Source organism: Echiichthys vipera, assembly GCF_963691815.1.
Source record: "Echiichthys vipera genome assembly, chromosome: 1".
Classification (NCBI taxonomy): Eukaryota; Metazoa; Chordata; class Actinopteri; order Perciformes; family Trachinidae; genus Echiichthys; species Echiichthys vipera.
The window spans coordinates 26,012,428-26,035,115 of record NC_139826.1 but is presented as its reverse complement, the minus strand read 5'-3'; the positions used below and the strand labels follow the sequence as shown (position 1 = coordinate 26,035,115).

At 38.9% G+C, this 22,688-nt stretch overlaps 1 protein-coding gene across 1 annotated transcript in view; it reads right to left on the bottom strand.

Moving 5' to 3' along the window:
• The window catches only part of apba2b (amyloid beta (A4) precursor protein-binding, family A, member 2b), a 64,046-nt gene that overhangs the window by 1,623 nt on the left and 39,735 nt on the right, over nt 1-22,688 (bottom strand). The window contains exons 5-14 of the mRNA XM_083917416.1: nt 20,428-20,508; nt 18,474-18,513; nt 17,798-17,943; nt 12,259-12,294; nt 10,141-10,227; nt 6,787-6,972; nt 4,829-5,008; nt 2,994-3,206; nt 2,769-2,888; nt 1,918-2,058 (exon numbers count right to left, since the gene is read on the bottom strand). Of these exons, the coding sequence (XP_083773542.1) occupies nt 1,918-2,058; nt 2,769-2,888; nt 2,994-3,206; nt 4,829-5,008; nt 6,787-6,972; nt 10,141-10,227; nt 12,259-12,294; nt 17,798-17,943; nt 18,474-18,513; nt 20,428-20,508 (1,230 nt within the window). The remainder of the gene's footprint in view (nt 1-1,917; nt 2,059-2,768; nt 2,889-2,993; nt 3,207-4,828; nt 5,009-6,786; nt 6,973-10,140; nt 10,228-12,258; nt 12,295-17,797; nt 17,944-18,473; nt 18,514-20,427; nt 20,509-22,688) is intronic.

Sequence of the window (22,688 nt, the reverse complement as noted above, 5' to 3'; positions counted from 1 at the left end):
CCATCTTTAAAGCTTTATTAATATTCATCGTGATCATAATGTGTTGCATTATAATTACTATATAATACAATTATAATTAATGTAGAGTTTTTCATAGCACAAAGCGATTAGGTACTTATGCCAGGAAGGACATGTAGTCTGCCACGAAATATACCCCCTCTCTGTAATGTACAAATGCCCTACCATCAAGTGTTTGATTTAGCTAATATTTCTGATGATATTATATGTTTTGCCAATCAAAAAATGCTGTAAAAACATACAGAATTATAACGTGTTGATATTCTTTCATCAGTTAACAAAGTACTGTACTTAAGTGCAATTTCAAAGTACTTGTACTGTACCTAAGTATTTCCATTTAATGCTGCTCTGTATTTCCACACTATATTATATTTCTCCTATATTTAGTAGGGAATTTGAACACCACTACATTTCTTTGACACTTAAAGTAACTCTACATAAAGAAAAGATTACAATATAATGCAGTACTATACTTCTTATCTTGCTACTGATTTACCCAGTAGTATCAAAGTATCTAAAATCGGCTTCACATTGACACATGTTTTGCTGGATATACTTTTGCTTAACATTCCTGGTATTTATTAGCTGTTTTATTAACTTCCTGACACCTCCGCCTGCTCCAGATGACAGTTTTTAAATTTAAAGCGAAAGCTAAAAACTGCAACGCTGAATCTGTCCTGGGTCTTTTCTCTGATGTTTAAATCTTGGTTCATTTTCTATTTAGCAATTTATAGACTTGAATTATCCCATAATGCAACATAAAAAAGTACTGTAAAATCGATGCCCACTAAACAAGATATATCGACCAACATGCAGACAGTTTTAATTTACCAAACAGGTAAATTTATATGGCAGCTGGGTGAGAGGAATGACCACAGTGGAGGCTTTGATTTTGCCAACTTATACAATATATAGTCCACCACACAGGGTTCCCTCTACAGTGAGTAGTAAATGATTTCAGAGCCTCAGAGTCTCTCGCTCCACACAGAAAATAACTTGATTAATTGTTTCCATTTAAACCTTCTTTTATCCTCCATCTTTCAACAATATCAGAAATTTTCATCCATATTTCTGATATTTCTTTTAGCAGGGCAACATGATTGGCTCAGCACAGGCAGACTTTAGTGTCCTTCACACGCTGGATCCTACAGTTCCCATAATGCTGCCAAACTGAATCTTTTGTTTGGCTTCCCCTGGCTGGTAAATGCCTACATTTTTTCAAACTCAACAGCCCAATTTCTGTTAAAAATCTGCTGCAGGGTTACGTTTCTCTAGAGCATACAATTAGAAAACAGTTTTCTATACAGTATAATTCACTTTAAAGCTGAAGTGCGGAACATTTGTCATACCCCTCTGGCAGTGAGAGTAATTTACACAAAAACTGTCATAGCTCGCACCATACTCCCAGCTGCTGCTCCACGGCTATGGTCTCTCCCCTCTTCCTACCTGTCAAGGTACTGGGTAATACAGGTAGACTGACATAGCATGTAACCAATCAGAGAACCAGAATAAGCAGCTAGGCTGTGAGAAGATTGGTTGATGGCACTGGTACTGCTCATGTAACAACATTGTTGTTGTCCAAAGTACAAATAATCTGTATCCACATCCTTCCGGTGTACCAGCGCCATAGACACAACAACTCTGATATACTGTGAAATACAGAGAGCTTTCCCTGACGGCGATAGGCTTAATCAGCATTGTGTGGGCTTGAATGTGAAGGACGTTCATTTATACGTAAAAGTCCTGCACTCTATTCTAGTAAAAATATGATATCTTTTACATATTTGCAACTGTGTACATTCATATAGTACGTTATTGTCGTGTGTGTGTGTGTGTGTGTGTGTGTGTGTGTGTGTGTGTGTGTGTGTGTGTGTGTGTGTGTGTGTGTGTGTGTTTAACCTCGCCAACAGAGTTCGAGAGGGCCTGGACAATCTTCTCATGTGCTGTGGCCACCACACTCTGCCCATTGATTTCAATGATTCTGTGACCCACACGGACCCCACCTCGCTCAGCAATGCCTCCTCGCATCAGACTGCATATCTGACAAAACACACACAAAACGTCCTGGTGTTAAAGCATTTTGCAAGAATACAGAGTAACATAAAACATTAATGACACTGAAAGGGTAAAATGTCTGCTGTGATATAACGATGACGACATCTGAAACTGAGGCTGTAAAGAATGGGACAGATGTGATTTGTATTTAAAAGAAAAAGATTAACTTATATACTGCACATAATATCCTTGCTAAAGATAATAGGATTTTTTAAGCAAGGATTTGATGTATAAATAAGGTTCAAGGCGAAACAGAAATGTATCACAATGCTGCAAATGACCGTGTTTCTTCAGACAAAGTATGTAACGCAAATTTACAGATAAAGGCACAATTACAGGTGCCCGGTCCATATTCCAACAGAAGGATTTAAGAGAATGAAAATGTGTCTAGATCAGGTCGGCTCTGCATGCCTTGTGTCGCACTTAAACCCGCCTCAAAACCAACACTGATCGGACATTCGCTTGTACAAACGTCTCCAAATTCTCTCCGTGGCACGTTACAGTGCCAGTAAAATACAATGGAGCTTGCAAGATGAAGATGGGCTCACAGGGCTAATGATCAGCTGCACTGGAACTGAAAAATCTCCCATCTCAGGATTAGTTAACTCAGAGTTCAGAGTTAGACTCAGAGTTTTTTAAACCTGCTTTTTGAAACAGGGCCCTGGTTGACAGAAAGAAGTCAGAAGGATACTTACAATGCCGTTCTGGACACTGAAGCCCAGCTGATACTTGAGGTCTGGTCTCTTAATGAGGACAGTGGTAACAGGAGGGCAGCTGACAATGTTCATTTTGACCTGAACCTGGTTCTTCAAGCCCTTTAACAGGGAAACACACAAACACAAAAAGCTTGTTGAGTTTCACAGAAATGATAGAACAACCTTTAATCATCATTTATTTAACAGCCTCGGGTGTTTCTGTACCTTTATGATTCCCTGACAGGTGGCGAGTGGCAGCCCCACTAGGCTGGTGTTGTTGATGGACATGATCTGGTCTCCGATGCTGAGCTTGCCAGAGCGAGCTGCTGGTCCGCCGTTCATCATGTTTGCTAAGATAACTGTGGGCAGAATGGAGCCCCAGCCAGACTCCACAATCACCACACCCAGGATCTCCCCTTTACCCTTCTCCAGCTGCAGCTGTGAAGAGGAGACAAATTGGTCGCGTCTTTATGTTTCATTAAGTACGTAAACTGACCACAATGAAAACAACATGAGTGATAAGTGCAAAGAAAATAACATTTCAACACCACTTTGTCCCCATCTGTTTTTTTGTCAAAAACATTAGTCTGTTTGCATCAGTGTGCTTCAGTCTTTTTGACCTCAACATATTGCTGTAGCTGATCAGAGCTGATCAACCTACTTTCACTTAAAACAATTGGTTCTTTTTGATAAGTGGCAGAAAATTCACTGGTCTAACAGCGGCCCTGAAGCTCAGAGGATAGGGCCGAAAAATAGCATGATGTATACAGTAACTTGTGACTGTACAAACCATCAACCATCAGAGATTTTTCCGTAATGTTTATATGAACCTATCCATTTAATGTATCGAATGCATTAGGCTAAGGCTGTGTTGTAAATCAATGAGCAGCTTCGTGGTAATATGTGAAGAAGTACCTTAATCTTTTAAATTTACTGGATTAGCCAAAAACAGAACATCCTTATATTTTGAATATTTATTTATATTTATATATTTATATTTATACTTTGAATGGATTTTCTCTTGAAGTTCAACAAAATGTACTATACTATTATAATTTTGCAACACAAATGACAGACACTGAAGGACATTTTCTGTTTAATTTTCCCTGATTGTCTCAAATGTATGAAAATCAGTGTTGTAACAAATTCTTAGTGAACTTGTGTCTTATCCTGGAGGCCATGAGCAGATGTTTGTATATACGTAGCATACCGTGAATATAGTTGGTAGTTGTTTATTATTAGTATGAAATACTTGAACAATCACATTAGGCAATATGTTGTAAAGCACGTTGACGTTTGTTTAGATGTGAATAAGTACTCTATAAATAATGATTATGTCAAACTATTAGACATTCATATCCAAAGCATCTTAATGATGTTTTAAATCTTCATGTTAAACCCCCACCTGGTGTTCTCTCAGTGAACAGTGACAATGTGAATGAATATGTTAATTACATACAGAAACACTAAAAGAATACAACTTGTTTATTACACCACCCTTTGACTTCACAAATGTGTGCATATCTCAACAGTTTTCTTAATGTAGATAAAATTTTCAACTCCAACTCTGAATGCAGATGCAAGTATCGTGCACATGAAGCCTGGAGAAACAAATATGACCTCAATGAAGTTGGTTAGGAAGCATTAGGCTTCAAGAAAACCCTGTTTCCTCCTCGCTAAAAATGACTCATGTGCCTCTGTGTGGTGGTTCCCATGCTGCCTCTCTGCTCATAGAGCAGAAATAGTTTTATAGTTTCTAATTCTCGAAAAGCCTCTGGTAATGCTTTCGGGGCGCAGTGTTAGCTAAAGCGGAAATGCTGAAAAACAGCTAGAGTTAACATGCTCCGAGAAGATTTTACTGTACCATCTGCCTCTTAATCTGTTTAATTAGTGAACAGCTACTGTATACTTGTGTTTTACTAATGGCCCTGCAGAGCACATGTAAAGTCTCTGCGTTTATGTTCTTGTTTATTCCTGCACTGACACAAACTGACAAACATCTGCAGAAAAAAGGTACAAGAAATATATGCATACTGCTGCATGCAAAAATTTAGACCAACCTCTTTGCAGTTTTCAGAGTTGGAGAAATGAATGAGGTCGTCATTGTACATCTCCTGGGTGTTGATGATGTCGCTGTACTCCTTCTGACTCAGGTCCTCGGGGTTGATGCCATTGGCTCTCAGGAACTCCTGGTAAGCTACGCTGAACGCCTGGCCGATGGACTGGGCGATAAGCTGGGCCTGCGAACAAAAAAAGTGTGAATCATGACAATCACGTGTTTGTGATCTGTTTTGTTAGCTCACAGAGGCTTATCTTCACTGAGTGCTATATAACTAACAAAACAATGGGGGGAAGGAGCATTCGGTGGCATCAAACAATAGTCGCACTGAGGGTGCCAGAAACATGTTAAGGCATAATGCAAATTGATTTTCACTGTCATAAGCTATTTGTTCCTATTGAGAGAGGGGAGCACATAATAAGAAAAAACACAGGTGGACTTTCCCAGAGGAGGAGGAGGAGTGAAGGTTACTGAAGAACAAAATCTATCCTGAGTTTATTTTCTGTCTTTACTACATTTATAATTTACGCTCATCAAATAAGTTAATAAGTATTCCACACAAATTCAGCACTCCAGTAGTTAAATACACAGAAGGATTGTGGACTAGCTCAGCTAAAAAAAAAATGTTTATGTTATGTTTTTAAGGGAAAAATAAACACACAAACGATGAATAAAAAAAATGTAACATCTGGACAAAACGTGTTGTCACTGAAAATGTGGAAAGAATTAGTCAACAAGTGAGCAGAAAGAGATCTCTTAAATTAATGGATGAATTGTTGAAAATAGAGAGAGAGATCTAAACATCAACACTTCCAGGATCAATGTGTCTTATATGAAACAAAAAAGCAATTGTAACAATATCTTCTTTTCTATAATAAAAAGTGCTAAAAATCGGTTTAAATAAACACTTGACACAAAACATGACAGGTGGTATTGATGACAGGGATTTGAGCTCATCTGTTAGGGCTGTGGGGCTTGAGTATAAAAATAACTGGGAGCCGCTGCTACAAAAAGCACCCTCCACAGACAAAAAGAGACTTTCTACCGAGGAAGGTCCAAAAGTTAAATCAGTAAAACGTCCATTATGTTACGAGGCGTATTCTCCCTATTCTTCTCTTTAATTGAATTCTATACTTGAATATAAATCTCTTGCAGACATTCATGGCCAAAACTCTCAAAATCAATATACAGTGCAAAAAAATAAAAAATAAATAAAAAACAAGCAAACACTGCATACAGCCAGCCGTGCTACACTAACAGAAACAGTTTATAAGTTGATGGACGAGCAGAATGAATGCTTCTGTTATAACTCTGGCCGGCCTTTAAATCCTGGCAACAAAAATTAGACCAAGAGAGGACAGATTGGAGTCCAGCCTTTATACTGACTGGAACAGACACTCAGCTGGCTCCTCTGTGCATTATTGTTCATGTTGCCAAGTCTTGCTGAATCTGCTTCAACAAGACAAGCAGCAGCTCTGTGAGCTAGAAAAAAAACCAAACAACAAAATTGCAAATGCACAGCCAGTTTACACCATTTCATGTCAGAGCATTTGTCTAATCGGTTATTGAAGCAAAACATTTTCTTTTCGAATATATGTATGTATATATATTAGTGAAAAGATTTGTAGCAAACATAAACAACTAAATAAATAACAAATAAATCAAATGTCTTGGAGCCAAATGGAGAAAACTGGTGATAACTGGAAAGCTGAAATAATATTCTGCGATCAAATAACGTTTAGAAAGCAATAACAAATGTTATGTCTTTCCTATCTTGACATGTCGGTGGATTCATCTAACAAATGAGTCCTCTTACATAATGACGGGAAAATAACTTCCTTTAGTAACACCTGTGTGACTGTGGGAGCTCTCGCCTGCTCACAGCCATGGGGATTTAAAGTTGTCTAATACACACACACACAGCAGGTTTGTGGTCTTGAAAACACACAAAGCACTTACATCTTCAGACTCGAAGACATGGCATATCATCTTGTACTGCTTCTTTGCCTCGGGTGCGCCGGGCGTAGTTTCAATACAGTCCTGTGAGGCTGTGCGTGGCATCCGGCGTCTCGCCATCAGGACCACGATGTTCCCAATATCAGCAATGTAGGATATGGTACGGAGGGCGTTGTCCATCATTGTTTCCTGTAGACAAACCGACCAAAATCACATACGTCAACCTTCAAACTTCAACCGTGTTGTTTTTATAATACCTACAGCTAAACGAGTTTTCAACTCCTGTAACTGTATGTCAGTTAATATATCATATCTTTTAATAATTTCAGGTGCAAAGGCATTTTTGATTCACAGCTGTGAGACCTAAAATCCAATAAACCCGACCTGGACCTATTTTTGTTTGTTTGTCTTTAACAATGCAAGTCTCTGGACCAACTCCCAAAAAGCTGGTGATAGCAACAATGCAGGCCCTTTTCTCACTTAATTCCAGAGATCCTAATCTCAATGAGATTAACAAAAGGTGACGGCGCATTTGCTGTTTTCGCCCCGGCCCTTTGGAATCAACTTCCCCCAATCTATCACATTTGCTGAATCTTTGGATTGTTTTATACGGTTTTTATTCGATTCAATTCAAGTTTATTTACTGTGCTTAATCATCACAAAACTTCTCTTAAGACACTTTACATATAGAGTAGGTCAAGCCCACACTCTATGACCTATTCATAATTTACAGAATAAACACATCTTTATAGGCAAGCCTTTTTTTATAGATCTCAGTGCCTTGTCTTGTGTTTTGGTTTGGTTTGTTTTCATTGGTTCTGTCTCTCAATGTGCTGAATGTTTTAATGTACTTTTTCTTTCTTAATTCGTTTACATTTTATGTGTCTGTGTGAAGTACTGTGTAACTGTATGTAAAAAGTGCTGGTGTATATAAATAAAGCTTTACTTACTTTACTGCAACAGAGATGCGATATACCGTAAATCCTACTTAACATTTTATTTTCTAAATGTGCTGAAGCGACTCAGTGAAGTAAACCACTAAACTGCAAAAAGTAAAATACTACTGGACCTTAATATTCATGGGTAGTAAAACAGTATACATGTGCTGGAGCCAACAAAATACTACAATACAATTGTACATTTAAAGAAACAAAATTCTTTAATAACACATATTTCTTCACAGGGAGTTTTCTATCTATGTTTCTCTGATACTACCATAGCTTTAAGAAATATTTTGTAACTGTTTATGGTAATTATCCTGTTTCTGGCAACAGTGGGTTTCATTTTTGAGAATGAAAGTGCCAGTGTGCAACATATTTTTTTTCTTTCTTTGTCAAAGCTGCATGTGGGGTGAGGTGAAAGTACTGTTGATAGAAAACATGGAGGTCCTCTTTGGATTAAATTCAAAACTACTGTATGACCTGATTAAAGCCTAATAATGCCTCCATGAATCAGGACGCTCTTCCGAAAACTATGAACAGGTGCAAAAAAACCTCAGACCGGGTTTGGAGGTTTAGTGTTTGTATTGAAAGTGATTTGTGGATGTTTATTCAGCCAAATAATTGCCCTGTGTCATTATGTAGATTTTATGAGGTACTGATTCTGAACAACTATGGAACTGCGGTTTAGGGACGATGTGGACTTTGAAGGCGAATCTGCAGGTTTGCTTAGAGGAACTTATTTGTTTTATGATAATACGCTAAATTTAATTTCTGTTAACTTCACCTTATTAACTGGGCCCGGTGGTTTTATTACAGTAGCCTAATTATCATTGTTGCTGTCTAACCCACATTTGGAGTCACTCTTATTATGTATCAATGTCGGAAACCCCCATGCAAGCTGCATCAAGCCTTTTGATTGCATAATGAAGCCTGAATCTCTTCTTTTAAGAATGCCAGGATCAGAGGCAACCATATGAAAATGGGCAGAAGATATAAACTGCATTGCAGCATGTTAGTTTCTGCCAGGCAGACACACACACACACACACACACACACACACACACACACACACACACACACACACACACACACAGAGACTCAGATGGCCAGACAGAAATAGACTGAAATACTGCAAATGTATAATTTATCAAATATACGTTTAACTGTTACTTTGAACGCAAAGTTCTACTGAAGCAGAAACATTTCCACTATCAAAGACTGCTCCTACTGTGAAGACATGCTCTGCTGCTTTCTGTAGAGCTAAAAGAAAACTTTTGACCAAAGCCTCTGCAAAAAACCTGATGGATAAATGTTATTTTTTCATTTATAAAGACCTTCAGAAAGTCAAACTTCAGTCTGATTGTTTTAATTTTTGACAGTCTGTAGAACAACTGAAGAGAACACATGTGTATTATAACTTAGACAGCCTTTTAAGAAATGCCTAATTGAGTACAGGTGTGATGTGGTCATGCATAAGGATGGGTATCCCTACTCGATACCTTAACTGACCTAAATAATCCAGTACCTAGTATTCAAACTTCTCCAGCCAAATGATACCTGCATTTGATCCGTTTTGTACCCAGATATAGAAAAATAAAAAATGGACTCGCAGCCAATCACCACAAGCGATTTAACACAACCTGTGATTGGCCCATAACCACAGCAACTACAACCCATAGTCTGTGGTGGGGTGAAGTTGAACATGGTGTATTTAAATAATAATAATAATAATAATAATAATAATAATAATAATAATAATAATAATAATAACAATAATACATTTTATTTATGGGCCCCTTTCATGACACTCAAGTTCACCTTACATGTACAAAAAAAAGAAATAAACAGACAGACAGCAGTAAAAAACACCCTACCCTTGACATAAATGCAAAGCAATAAACAGCAAAAGACAGAAGAACAGGTACATATGAAAATTATTATTGCCATCGATATCCCTTTAAGGGTACTGATTTACCCATCCCAAATCGTGGCTTAGATATTTATACTAATGTTCAGCTATAAAGAAACACTCTTATCCTAAAAACAAGGAGGGCAGATTGTGCAGCTTGCACAGTGCATGCTCCCAAAGTTACCCTCCCTGCGCAGATGTTCATGCAGCATGTTTTGGCTTTGCCGAGTCTATTCTTGTCCTCAGTCAAAGAGAATCGTGGCATCATGAGATTAAACAAATAAAATACATAGCAATCAGTGGTGGGATTTCATAAGAAGCAGTTTGTGTCAACAGTTAAGCTGCATTTATGACAGCCATGACACAACAACTCTCCCCTGATGCAAGGCCTTGTATAAGCTCAGTGCGTGCCCGAATTACTGTCAAGGGCGAACAGCTTTAGCGCCCACAGGTGATAAACTCTGGACAGGAACATGGCGAAAAGTATGTGTGGTCGCTGGTACTCACCTGTGAGTCTGCGTTAAGGACTTTGATCCTCTGGGTGGAGATGAACAGATCCACCTCAGTGAGTGTTTGGGCATCTCCGTCTGCGCTCTGCGGCAAGATGAAAAAAAAAAAAGCACAACAGAGGAGTTGGTCACATAATTTTCTTCGACTTTGATTGTCCAAGATCTGTGTACCAAACTTGACTGGTCGTCGTGACTTACAATTGCCTGAATGGTGTTTGCGTTAAATGTCGGAAAGTACACGTTCAGATATCCAAAATGCATGCATGTATAGTTTAGGGTCCAGCTAGCTCGGGGGGAATGCTTGTTAGATGGAAAGCTTGTTGAGTCTAAAGGTGAGGTGGAAAAGGCAGAAAAAGAAAGCTTTTGGCAGTGGTGTTAGTGTACATCAACTGGCCTGGCACGAGGACGGCAAGCTGGCACGGGAACAAGAAACAGCTTAACACTAAACCCTTACCAGCTGGCTGTTTTGCCAGTGAGAGCAATGCACACTTAGCACAGAACAAGCCTGCGCACATTTCCCTCTTATCATTGTGTACTGCAGACTAATAAAATTTTATTTGATTTTGCCTAATTGAAATTGCCTTATGCATTTGTAATAAGGCAAAAAATATAAATAAAAAGCATAAAGCTGTAATTAAATATTTCATGGAAGGAGATTTGCAACATTCATTTTTATCCCTACCAAGTTTCTTCATGGAAACTAACCAAAGATTAATAGATATAATTCTTCCCCTTGTCTTATTTTCATTCGGTGAGTATTTATGATTGCAGTCATACAGCCTCTTCTATGACAGACTTGTGCATGTACTGTATGATTAAAACCTGATGTTTACCACTAAAATGTTGCCGAACTACGATGTCAAGCTGTACAAAAATAAAAAACAAAAAACAAAATGGGACCAGAAATATAAGACATCCAACTAACAACCATTTCTGATAACGCTGTTTTCTTCTAAGCCCTCCGTTGTTTTTCAGCTCATTGAGCCTAAAACACATGCAGTCATAGCTGATGTTTGTTTACAGCCGATCCTTCTCTCACTGGATCAAGAAGTGACCATTACCCAAAAGGTGAGGCATGCTCTCAAATACATAATCCAACTTCCTTTGAGGGTACGAGCAATGTAAGAACAAAATATGAAAAAGTATTTGCATATGCTTGTTAGAGTTGCGGCTGGTGACACAGGCTTTGCAGTGAGTTGAGTGATGTTTCCTGCTGTTCTCTTCACTGAAATGAAGTTGTATGTCTGTGACTAATATCAGTAATGTAACACAGATGCTTGTCTCCATCAACTACCACTTATAACAGACTATTCTGTGTAATTTCTGCCTCTATGTTGTGCATTGTACATGGAGCATTTTTTGAATGCTCCATGTACAATGCTACACATCATGTGTGTTTTACAACATAGGCGCACATATAAAAGTTCCCGTGCAATTCATCCAGCATGTATGTATATCTATATAAGTGAAGGGTGTATATAGTGTATATAGCTTTTATAAAATTTTATTTAATGCATATAGCTTTATTCTATTGTATTCTTTTGTACTTTATTTGTATTTCTATCTTGTTCAATTTTTTCACTGCTGTTCTAAACCCTTGAGCTTCTGTAACATGTAAATTTCCACTGTGTGGGATCAATAAAGTTTATCTTATCTCACACTCTTAAACATACAAAGTTTTAATAAATCAATCACAGTGTTATTGCGTACTTTCACGCGGATTATTGCACAGGTTCATATACAGTAATAACGGCATATTAAGAGAGCCCAAGCCACCCTACAGCCTGGAGCTTCTCAAGCAGTGTCCTGCTGACATTTTTTTCTGTTACCTTGTGGTCACAGTGGTTGTATTTAAATATGTGGTTATTAAATTTGGCTTTAGCAGTTTTCCATCTTGTGCCATACAACACACATTTAGGCTTATGCAAGACTCTTACTGCCAAAATGCAAAACATAAAACATGTTTGTCTTAGTTCTGGAAAACCTGACAAAAGATTTGATTGACTAAATTAACGAACACAACAATGTGACAGGCACAAATGAAAATGGAAAAGAACAGGTGAGAGTGGAGGGGAAATGGCCAGAGGGTCTTCCTTTTGCTCTGTTTATTACACACCGCCTTTTTCTTGATTTTGGCAGCCTTCTGTAGCCTCTGGCAGGCGGGCAGGTGGGCAGGCGGGCGTTGGGACGAGACAAGGTCAGCGGAAACGGGAGCACAAAAAACAGGAGGAAGAGGAGGGGGAAATAAAGAAAGTAAATAAAAGAAGGTAAGACAGTAAAGCCCCAGACCAAACAACAGGTGTGCTATTGTTGTTCTCAGAGAGAGACAGAGACAGAGACAGAGGAAGTGTGTGTGACTGAATAGTATGTGTGTGTGTGTGTGTGTGTGTGTGTGTGTGTGTGTGTGTGTGTGTGTGTGTGTGTGTGTGTGTTTGTGGAGATAACGTTCGCACAGTCGTGTTGGTTATCAGACACAAATCAAAACAGCAATTACAGAGGAAATCTAATTGCCTTTTCTCTTTTAAACACAGTAAATCAAAGGCAGATATGGGTTGACACTGTTCCTGCAATCTTGGCCTCTATATGAAGCTCTATTAAGAGGGTCTGGAGGAATGTTGTTCAGACATTCTTATCAATTTTAAGCTTGCAAGTGTCAGTTTTGTGGTCAAAATAATAACCAAAAGAAAAACAGATGGTGAGACCTAAATTTCTAAAAGCACCACAGCTAACAAAGACAACAAAGTCTAAAATTCAGGTTGAGTGTGTGGCCACTGCTCTAACCACCTCTTTGTTCACATCTCGGTCTTAACATTATTACCAGGAAAGACATTCTGGAATACAATCAACACTCACAGAGACAAGGGAGGGGGAAAAGCCCAGAGCAAGGATTTAAACTGTGCCCTTGGGGTTTGTTTTCTCTGGGCTGCATTTAAAAAATTTTTTACAAGGTTGTGTCACTGTTTGGAATTAAACAGCTTGGATCAACTTTGAGGCAGTTTTACACAGCTCATGTGTTTGATTAGTTCATCAGTAAAAAAAGTGCTTGAACTTACACTAATAATCTTCTGGAGCACTCTCATCCCTGCTATATAAGGATCAAACTAAGCAACTGTCCTCTCTCTCCATCTGCCATCGACCAGAGGAAATGATCTTGACCCTCATTACATTTCAGATTGGATGTTCGCCTGAGCCGCTGTGCAGAACTGTGACCGCTAAGACAGCATTATTAAAAATAAATAAATAAATAAATAAAAGAGAAAAAAACGCCCAAAGGGTAGAGTCTCTTTTTGGATTTTGTAAAGTTTCCTCCTCCGTGATCAGCTCTCAACAGACATCTGAGGCTTTCAGCAGCATGTACTGCTCTTCTGCAGAGGAGAAGCTAAGCAGGGAGGGGATAGACAGCGAGAACGAGTGAGTCAGGGGGGTTGAAGCTGCATAAATATTACATCAAACAGAGTGAACATCATGCCAAAAAATATCTGCATAAATAACCTGTACAGCCTTGCTTGCTACAATTTACCTGACATACTTCGTTTTTTTTTTGCTCAGTTCAGCACTACAGGGTCTCAGTGTGTTCCTGCGCTTGTATATATACTACATGTGTGCTTGGTCGGGTTGATCCTGAACAAATACACAAACGTGGCTGCACGTTACTGCATGTGTGGATCGTGTCTGTGTGCAGCAGGCTGTGTCCATTTCAATGTCAGAGATAAAAATCTCGCTTTGCTGTACAGCTTTTCATTTGCCCACAAGGGACATATCAAGCAGATAATGGACGACTTCTAGTTCATTGGACCTGTTCCAAGCAGGGGAGAGCACTAAAAAAGGTGATAGCTAACTGTTGCCATGGTTTCATCCTGACAAGACTTTTTGCAAAGGGGAGGCAACTGTGCATGACAGAGAGTGAGTGAGTTAGTGAGTGAGAAAAGCACCAAACGCAGATTGGATAGATAGTGAAATGATGCCAGTAGACATCCTCGTTGTGAGGAAGTGGGCTTTTTAGATTGAAACCAGCCAACTGCACCGTCACTTTACCTGTCACCCTTTTTCTTTGTTGGAGAATGTCGTTTGATTGGGTTGTGACCCTTCACGGTAGAGTTATTGGGGATTTGGGGTTGAATCTTTGACTACAAAATGTGATTCCACTTGTTGGTCCCAGTAGCGAATCACAAAAAAATTCATAACATAACATAGGTGGCACTGAATCCTCATCAGATTTGTTAACCTTAAATCAGACATTTAATTATTCAAATTTACAATTTAATTTTGTTTTTCTTATTTTTGATCAGGAAATAACTTATATTAACAATTAAAAGTGACTATGTGGTTAAATGTAATGTTGAAGAATATGATGTTTTTCTTCCTCAAATAAAGGAATTAAAACAAGTATTGTTTTAGTATCTGTACATAAACCCTAGTATTGTATTGGCCGAGACACATCATATTCCAACAGATGTTACCTTTATATTTTTTTGCATAATTATATACATACTTGCAGGCATCAGTAGCATGCATAGCCCTCTTCAGCCACGATTTGATGACATTAATACACATTCTTGAGCCTGCACCAGGACCACTAACCCTCATGTGTAATAAATTACACTACACTGAAGTACGTCAAAGGAAAGGATAGGGCTGCGTTTTAGGACTACTGAAGTATAAGAGCAGAGTCTTAATCTTCTGAGTATGTCCCTAATAAAAGGACCACAGTATACGTATGTTTATTTAAGAACCATTACCAAGCATAAGGAACCTGCAATATATGGCTAAAAAAGACAGTGTGGTTAGAGCGGGTCTCCTCACTGGCACAGATTGTGCAATTTCATTGCTGATATCATGCACCTGAGACCTGATCAGAAAACCTGACCTAATGTTTTAGACTTAAAAGACACATACAGTACAGTAGGTTTCTCTGTCTTTCTCCACTCTTTCAATTCCTGACGTATCCCCACTGGACAAACACTTTCTAAAAGTAGACTACTACATGGGAGGTCATTTAATATTTAGAAATACAGCCAAGCTTATGTTCACATGAGAGGAAGATAAAAGAGACTTGTGTTTGGGTAGATGTGCACCAAAACATCAGTGCTGCATTATGTCACCCCATAAAAAAACTAGTTTCTTTGCACACAAGTCACGATTAAGAAATGGAATTCTGAAAGTCTATTATTTTGAGTAGTTGTTGTCTGTCGGACACAAGCACTTTGGGCAGAGAAACAGGGGTGAACAAAGCGTTCAAGTTAATCAAGAATAATAGGACTCCTCTAGGCTGCTATGCTACCGTCTCAATCTGCTCTGGAATATCATCATCGCAACAACATAAGTGAACAGCAGGTAGAAAGTGTCAACAGGGGAAAATATTAGGTTCACATTCCAGCCGTCCCATTATCCAGCCAGCTCCGAGAACAATGAGCCTACGCCCAATCTGGCCAAGTTCTTTAGCTACCCTAAAAGACCAGTCAGGGCTTATATGTGACTATCTATTTTTATCTCTAGATGCAAACAGCACTGATGTCCACGTAAATTTCATTAGGAGGAATCTGGCCCATATGTTAAACTACCTCAAACGTAGTATGCAAATGATGAAGCATTTAAATAATAAGCAGACATAGCAGGGTTTCACTTGTTTGTTGATCTATTTTCCCTTGGAAATATGTACAATCATGTTAGAAATTAATTCAAATATGACAATATGATCAAACATGCAGTACCAGCCATGTAAAGCCACTGGACATATTTCCTGCAGGGTGTTACCAATGCAGCCTGAACAACAACAGGAAAACTGTAACATTATGCTGGCACCTCAGTGGAGAAGAGAGAGAACCAACCCTCATGTAAAATGCTCTTTCATCTCAGCATCACCTCTGAAAGCCTGGAATAAGTTGGAGGGAACTCAAGTGTAAAATACAGTGGCTGTTTACCACTGCAGCAACCTTTCCAGTAACCCAGGGACCTTTCAGGGTACTCAGGAGGCACAATCTAAATTTACTTTCTGATCCTCAAAAAGTTTCAACTCTTTAATATCAATGTTTACTGAATACTTCCCAACTTCCAAAATATGTTCAAAGTCGTACAGCTGCAAATTACAAACCAGCTCTTCAGACTCAATGAGGACTGCACAAAGCGGCTAATAGTATCAAATATTTGCCAGCAGGGCCAGCAGAAACAAACTATTTGTATATCCCTTTGTGCATTCCTGTATGCATGTCAACCACATCCAAAAGCCACAAAATATAGACAAATAGATAAATGACAAAAAAAAGCAATATTAGAAATCCAATTTTCATACACAGGGAAAAAACAATGCACACATCCTGTTGTGCTTTGATGTTTGAGTTTGGTGTAATGATTTAATTCAAAGGACACTGAAAACTGAGAATTGTGTATAGTTATTGTTTCCTACTTAAGAACATAACCAGCATGAAACAATTCTCAAACTAAGTTTTGTTTTTCTTGTTTGTTCTCTCATTGCTGCTCCCTCTGTCTCATTCATTCATAATAACTGTATTTATACCGTATAGCACCTTTAAAGAAATAGTTTAGTGCTTTGACAGACAAAGCAGAGCAAAAGCAGGATGCTTAGGAGGCAATATAAGTAAAGAAAGTCAAACAAAGTTAGTTCTGTAGGACATGCTGCTACATTTTTAACATTTTTAACACTTATAACTTATCGCTCCTTCTCACTTATTTAGTTTGTACTTATTTTATTTCAATCTGCTGCTAAACTGCACGCTGCGTATTGTTGTATATTGTATATACCTACACTTAACAACGACGTCTGTTGCACTCTGTCACACTTGGTTCATTGCTTGATTTATCTGACGTTAGCTTTATTTTGATTTGATTTATGTTTATGCTTATTGTTACTCTGATCCTTTTCCTCCTTTGTATCGAAACTGTTGCACAATAATTTCCCTCAGGATAAATAAAGCTTCTTGAATCTTGAATCTTGAATCTTGAATTGAAAAAGCAAGACAAAATTAGGATAAATAAAAACAAGACAAAAGACGCAAGAACATTGAAGAGGGAAGACAAATGGAACAACAATAAAAGCGTTAAATCCAAAAAATATAACAAAAGCAATAAAAAGATGACATCACATAAAAGCAAGTCTATAAAAATTGTTATTAAGATATGATTTAAAAGAGTGCACTGTTTCTGAAAGAAATGGCGGCCCCTCATATTAACACTCATACAAGTGGCGCCCAGTGTTTCCTAACTTTGTAAATTAAGCTGTAAACAAGTCGAAGCAGCTGCAGTGTCTGTGTTTAACCAAAAAGCAAGATTTAACCCTGCAGACTCCACTCCAAAGGTTCCTGAAACATCTGAGTGTACCGCCCCGAAGTACACTCTTTTCACCTGCAACTATTGTACAGGACCTACATTTAGTCCCTGGTTCAAGCAGCTAAGGTTCCTGAGTTCCTTAAAAAGGTGTTTGGTTCCCCCTGCAATTTCCTACTTTAGAAACTAATGATAATTTCCTGGGAATTTTTGGTCAAAAAGGGCAGAAGATCCTCATTTAAATCTGTGTAATTCCTTCAGAAGGAAACAGCATAACTGAAAAAATTGTGTCCTGCTGATTGAGGAGAAGTATGGGTATGGATATCTTGTCCCGTGTGTGTGTTTGCTTGTTTGAGTCCGTGTGTTTTGATTACCTTGACCCTGCTGACAGCTTCCTGGGCCTGCATCATGCGTATGTTCTTGGAGGGGTTTCTCTCAGAAAGCAGCTGAGTCGAGCCCAGGTAGTTAGCAGCAAAGATAATTCCATCAATCAGGTCTTCCGGTTCGCAGGGTCCTGGGACTGGTCCAGGGAGAAGCAGAGAGGATGGTGATTAACAGGGAGATGTGGGGAAAGATAGAGTGCTTTTCGAATGAAAGGGTGTGTGGTGGAGAGGGCGTTGTAATCACTCCAGTCAACGCGGTGTGTGGAGAAATAGAGCCAAACGCTGTTGCTCTGGAGATAGTGATATGCTGATAACGGGCTGGATTGGATTCAGTAGTGAGATGGCCACTGGCTGTGAGCTGAGGGAAGTGCAGTACTGGTGGGAGGCTGGGCTGAGATTAATCTGTTTCTGTGATATGTAGATGTATACTCTCAGACACCCACTCAGGGACACAATGCGCCGTCATGATCTGAAGGAGCAGACAGGCAGCTAAGCCCCTTACACATCATTAGGCCTAGCATCTGCCCAGAGGCAGGGAAAGAGCACTGGAGTTATATCAAGCCTGTGAAATGACAGACTGAAGGCAAAGTAATACTTGGGATGGGTCCATGCAATTACAATATTTTGGATTTCATCACCAAACAGGTGCGCAGAGAGATTAACTTACCATCGACAAAGCTGGGAAACGATGCAACCTTCTTTGCTGGCTGGGAGACAGAAACAGGATATGAGGGATTAATGGTTGTGGATAGGTTTGCAGTGATTGGAGCATGTCTCTACAGTGTCAGATGAAGCAATCAAATTTAATTCTGTTTGTGAATGTTATTAGGTGTTACAGTTGGCTAACATCTGCTGCTTTTCTTCAGCTGTGTTTCATCTGTTTGGTATGGCTCTGCTCGACTTGACTCACTTTTTTGTAGAGATGTTCCGATTCCATCGCATCATCGAATACGATCTGATTCCAGTGCGTTACAAAATGTATATGTTCATTATTATTTATTTTGTTATTAGGGATGTGATATGATTGCTGTCATTGTTATATTGCCTGGCTCAGGTTTGTATAACATGAACAAATACATACAGAGAATGAATGCTATGCAACTTTCTTTGATTATTCTACAGTCACATAACTGATAAAGGACATAATTAAACTATTTTAAAGTACATTCTTTTCAGGAATAAATTCCAAGGAGACTTGCGTTACTCGCTGATACAGATACCAGCATTTTAGGTTGTATCTGAGGCATTTCCGATACTGGCATTGGTATTTGAACAACTCTACTTTTTTGGTACCAGTACTTTTCTCTTTTCATTTTTTCACTACTCAGTGTAGGCCCGATTCTCAGTTGCTGTGACTTTAATGCAACACTGACTGAATCCTTTCACTGGCAACCAGAGTTGTACAGTATACTTTTGTGGGATGCAATTTGTTAAAATCTGGGAGAAGTGAATACAAATGTATACTTGCTACTGACAGTAGCATGGCTATTTAAAAAACTGCATGGTTTGTTTAGGACTTCCCGTATCATGCTAATGTTACCATTCTCCCTGACCAAACAATGGTCTGCAGTGTTTTAACTCCACCTTGTAGTATCAGCTTAGCTCGCTTGGAATCTCGACCGAGGTGCGAGCAAAAAAAAAAAATGTAAACAATGAAAAACCAAAAAAGAGCAAGTCGGGTATAACCGAGTGGAGCCGTTTCCCATGCTGTGGGAAAATAGCTTTAATGTAAATTACTGCATTCAAACAGCATGTGTAAGTTTGTGGAATCAAGCTGAGAATTTTATGTATTTCATTTTAAAGACGTCAGCTCAAACATTTGAGATGATGCACAGGGAAGCCTGCTGATTTACTTCAAATGAAGTATAAGCAAACAAAGAGGAGCAGAGAATCGTTGAGGTAAAGAAGCACCCTCCTATCATGCAAGACATGATGCCTTCTTGCTTTGTTGGCAACTTCAATGATAACAAATCCTGTGTGAGGACTTAATGCTTCAAATTTGAAGTGACATATTGTAAAACTGCCCCACATTCATACAATTATGCATTTACACCTTGTCAGTGCAAAAGTGGATGTAGAGAGAGTGCAAAGCGGTATTCATCCACCTCACACATCAACATTGCTGTGGGAGGTAAAAGAGAAAGAATGTAAATTAGGGAGGATGAAGCTTCAGACGAGAGATGGCTTCAGAGAGAGAAAGAGAGAGAGAGAGAGAAAGAGAGAGAGAGAGAGAGAGGGAGAGAGAGAGCGAGAGAGGAGAGAGAGGAGAGAGAGAGAGAGAGAGAGAGAGAGAGAGAGAGAGAGAGAGGGAGCTGTGAAATGCAAAGTGATTCATGAGATTCAAACACTCGTCCCACTTGACTAACCTGCTCACTACACATTCAGAAAGTTTACTCCACCTGAGGACAGGGAGCTGTGGGTGGAGCCTGTGAAGGAAGCATCCACTGCAGCATCGTAGTGAAAAATGTCTCTCATAAAACTGCAAAAGCAGACACGCTGCTCAATTATCAGGACGCCATCACGCCGTAAGCAGAGGACATAAGCTGAGGTTGTAATTACACAATCACTCATTTACTCAGTTACACACACACACACACACAAACTGCGACAGAGCAGCTTACCTCGGGTACATTGTTGTTCTCCAGGGGAACGTTGAGGTCGGAGCGCTGCTGTTTTCTTGGTTGCTCTGCAGCATTGCTAACCTGGCAGGTCAACACAGAAGAAAAGGTGCGCACAGATGAGAATTAGAAAAGGATACAACTGAGAGAGCAAAGGACATAATGAATAAAATAAGTCAAATATTTGGAAAACATTTCCTTTCTTTACAACCTGAATTAAATGAGAGGCAGAAGCTCGGGTTGGAGGAAGAATAATGTGACTCATGTGGGAGGTTTTGAATGTGTAGGCAGGCCGGCTGCAAACAAGGTGGGTCTAACAATAACAAATGTAAAATTAAACAAAATCATCTTGAGGGTGAAGCATTTTTCTGAAGAACATAAGCCTTCTTGGTTCAAACTGGCACATGGTTAAGTTCTGTCTTCCTTTTCTCTCATCTCTCTCCTCACATATAGAGACATACACAGAACATGTGTATAATCATACAGAGGGAGGATTACAACTACGTTTATATCCCTGGTATTATGGGAAAAGACCGTCAACAGATTGACACCAAACGAGTTTGGCTTTTCTCTGTGGTTTTATTCAAGTTTCCTGCAGGAAAAGACTGAGCTCTCTATGAGTAAAGGCTGGAAGAGAGACAGAGCCAGAGCTGAGGGCAGTTCGCTTTGAATACAGAACATGAAAACATAAGTCAGTGTTTAGCTGGGTGACGTACAAGGTAAGGCAGTAACATTAGTCACACTCATATCACAGGATTTCTCAGTTGCATACAAACAGACAAACATAGTCCTACTTGTATCACAGGATAAGGGAACAGAAAGAGCAGTGTTGTGTAGTATCTCATAGGAAATGCAGGATTTAGGCTCTTTAGGCGCACAATGTCCCTGTGTCTTTACAAGAAATACCAGAACCATCCTTCATGTAAAGGACTTGTGTATTTAACATGATTTTGACCTTATTTATCAATTTCCATCACACTGCACATATTTCTTGCAGTCCACAGCTTCTCATTAACATTAAATCGTATAACTGGCTGTAATGAAATCCTCCTGTCAATAAATCCTGAAACCTAAAAGTGAAATTCAGCCCGGGCTGTTGTGAGTCTGGAATTGAAATTAATTACTACAAACATGACATTAGTGGCCTCCTTTGCGAAGAGAGAGAGAGCTAAACGTAAAGTCCTGATCAGTATTCATCATGCTGCCAAACTCAGTTGAGCAAACAGCCATTAAATTAATTACGGTTCGTGTTGTTGTTTGGTGGGATGGATTGCTAAACTGTGATGCTCTACAAAACTACATTCATGTACAGACTCCAGTCAAACCTTGTGCGTGCCTATCTGTAATCTGTAAAGGAAATATTGAAGAGGCTACATGTAGAAGTTCATTATCAATAAATCAGCATTTACAAGATCACTGACATTCTGCTAACATGTATACACGAAACATTTATAGCGGGATATTTTTGTAATTACTTGAGTGTGTGATATTGCACTCCTGCAACTATTTATCAAATCAGCTTCAAGTTAATGTTACAATAACAGTATATATTTCCTACCTTTCAGTATAACATCTTCAGCTAAAGGTGGGCAAGACTCAACAGATTATCTGATAAAATAAAATACCATCAGAATGAAAATATTGCAAATGACAAGCATTCAATTTCAAGGGGTAGTCTTCACTCAAATGTACTGCATACGACAGTTCAGTTCATGTCACCTTCAGAAATATTTATTTAATCTTTAATGTTAAAGATATAAATGTTAATTTTATAGACACAAGTCCATCTGATGAATATGCTTATTTTGTGGGTTTTTTTGTGGTACACTTTGGCTTTTGTCAGTGGTCTTTAACAGACTTGGTGGTTCATGGTCTTTCTATAGAACACATAATAGTGTTATACTGGGTCATACTAATAACTTGCAGCATAAAGTATTTAAATGCATAAATGCTATACACTTTACTTACTAAGTAAACATCATAATGATGCGTAATTGTTTTAGATGCATCAATATGTGTTTCACTCTACTTCACACATACAATGATAACTATAACTATAATTTTAACTATATACTATAACTTTTCTCTGGAAGTGTGTCTGTCTGTCTCTCCCTGTCCATCTGTGTGTGTTTTCTCTCTTTCTCTCTCCTTTTCTTCCTCCCCAACCGGTCAAGACAGATGGCCATCCTCCACAGAGCTGGGTCTGTCTGACGTTCCTGCCTCTTAAAGGGAAGGTTTTCGTTGCCACCATACTGTACAGAGGA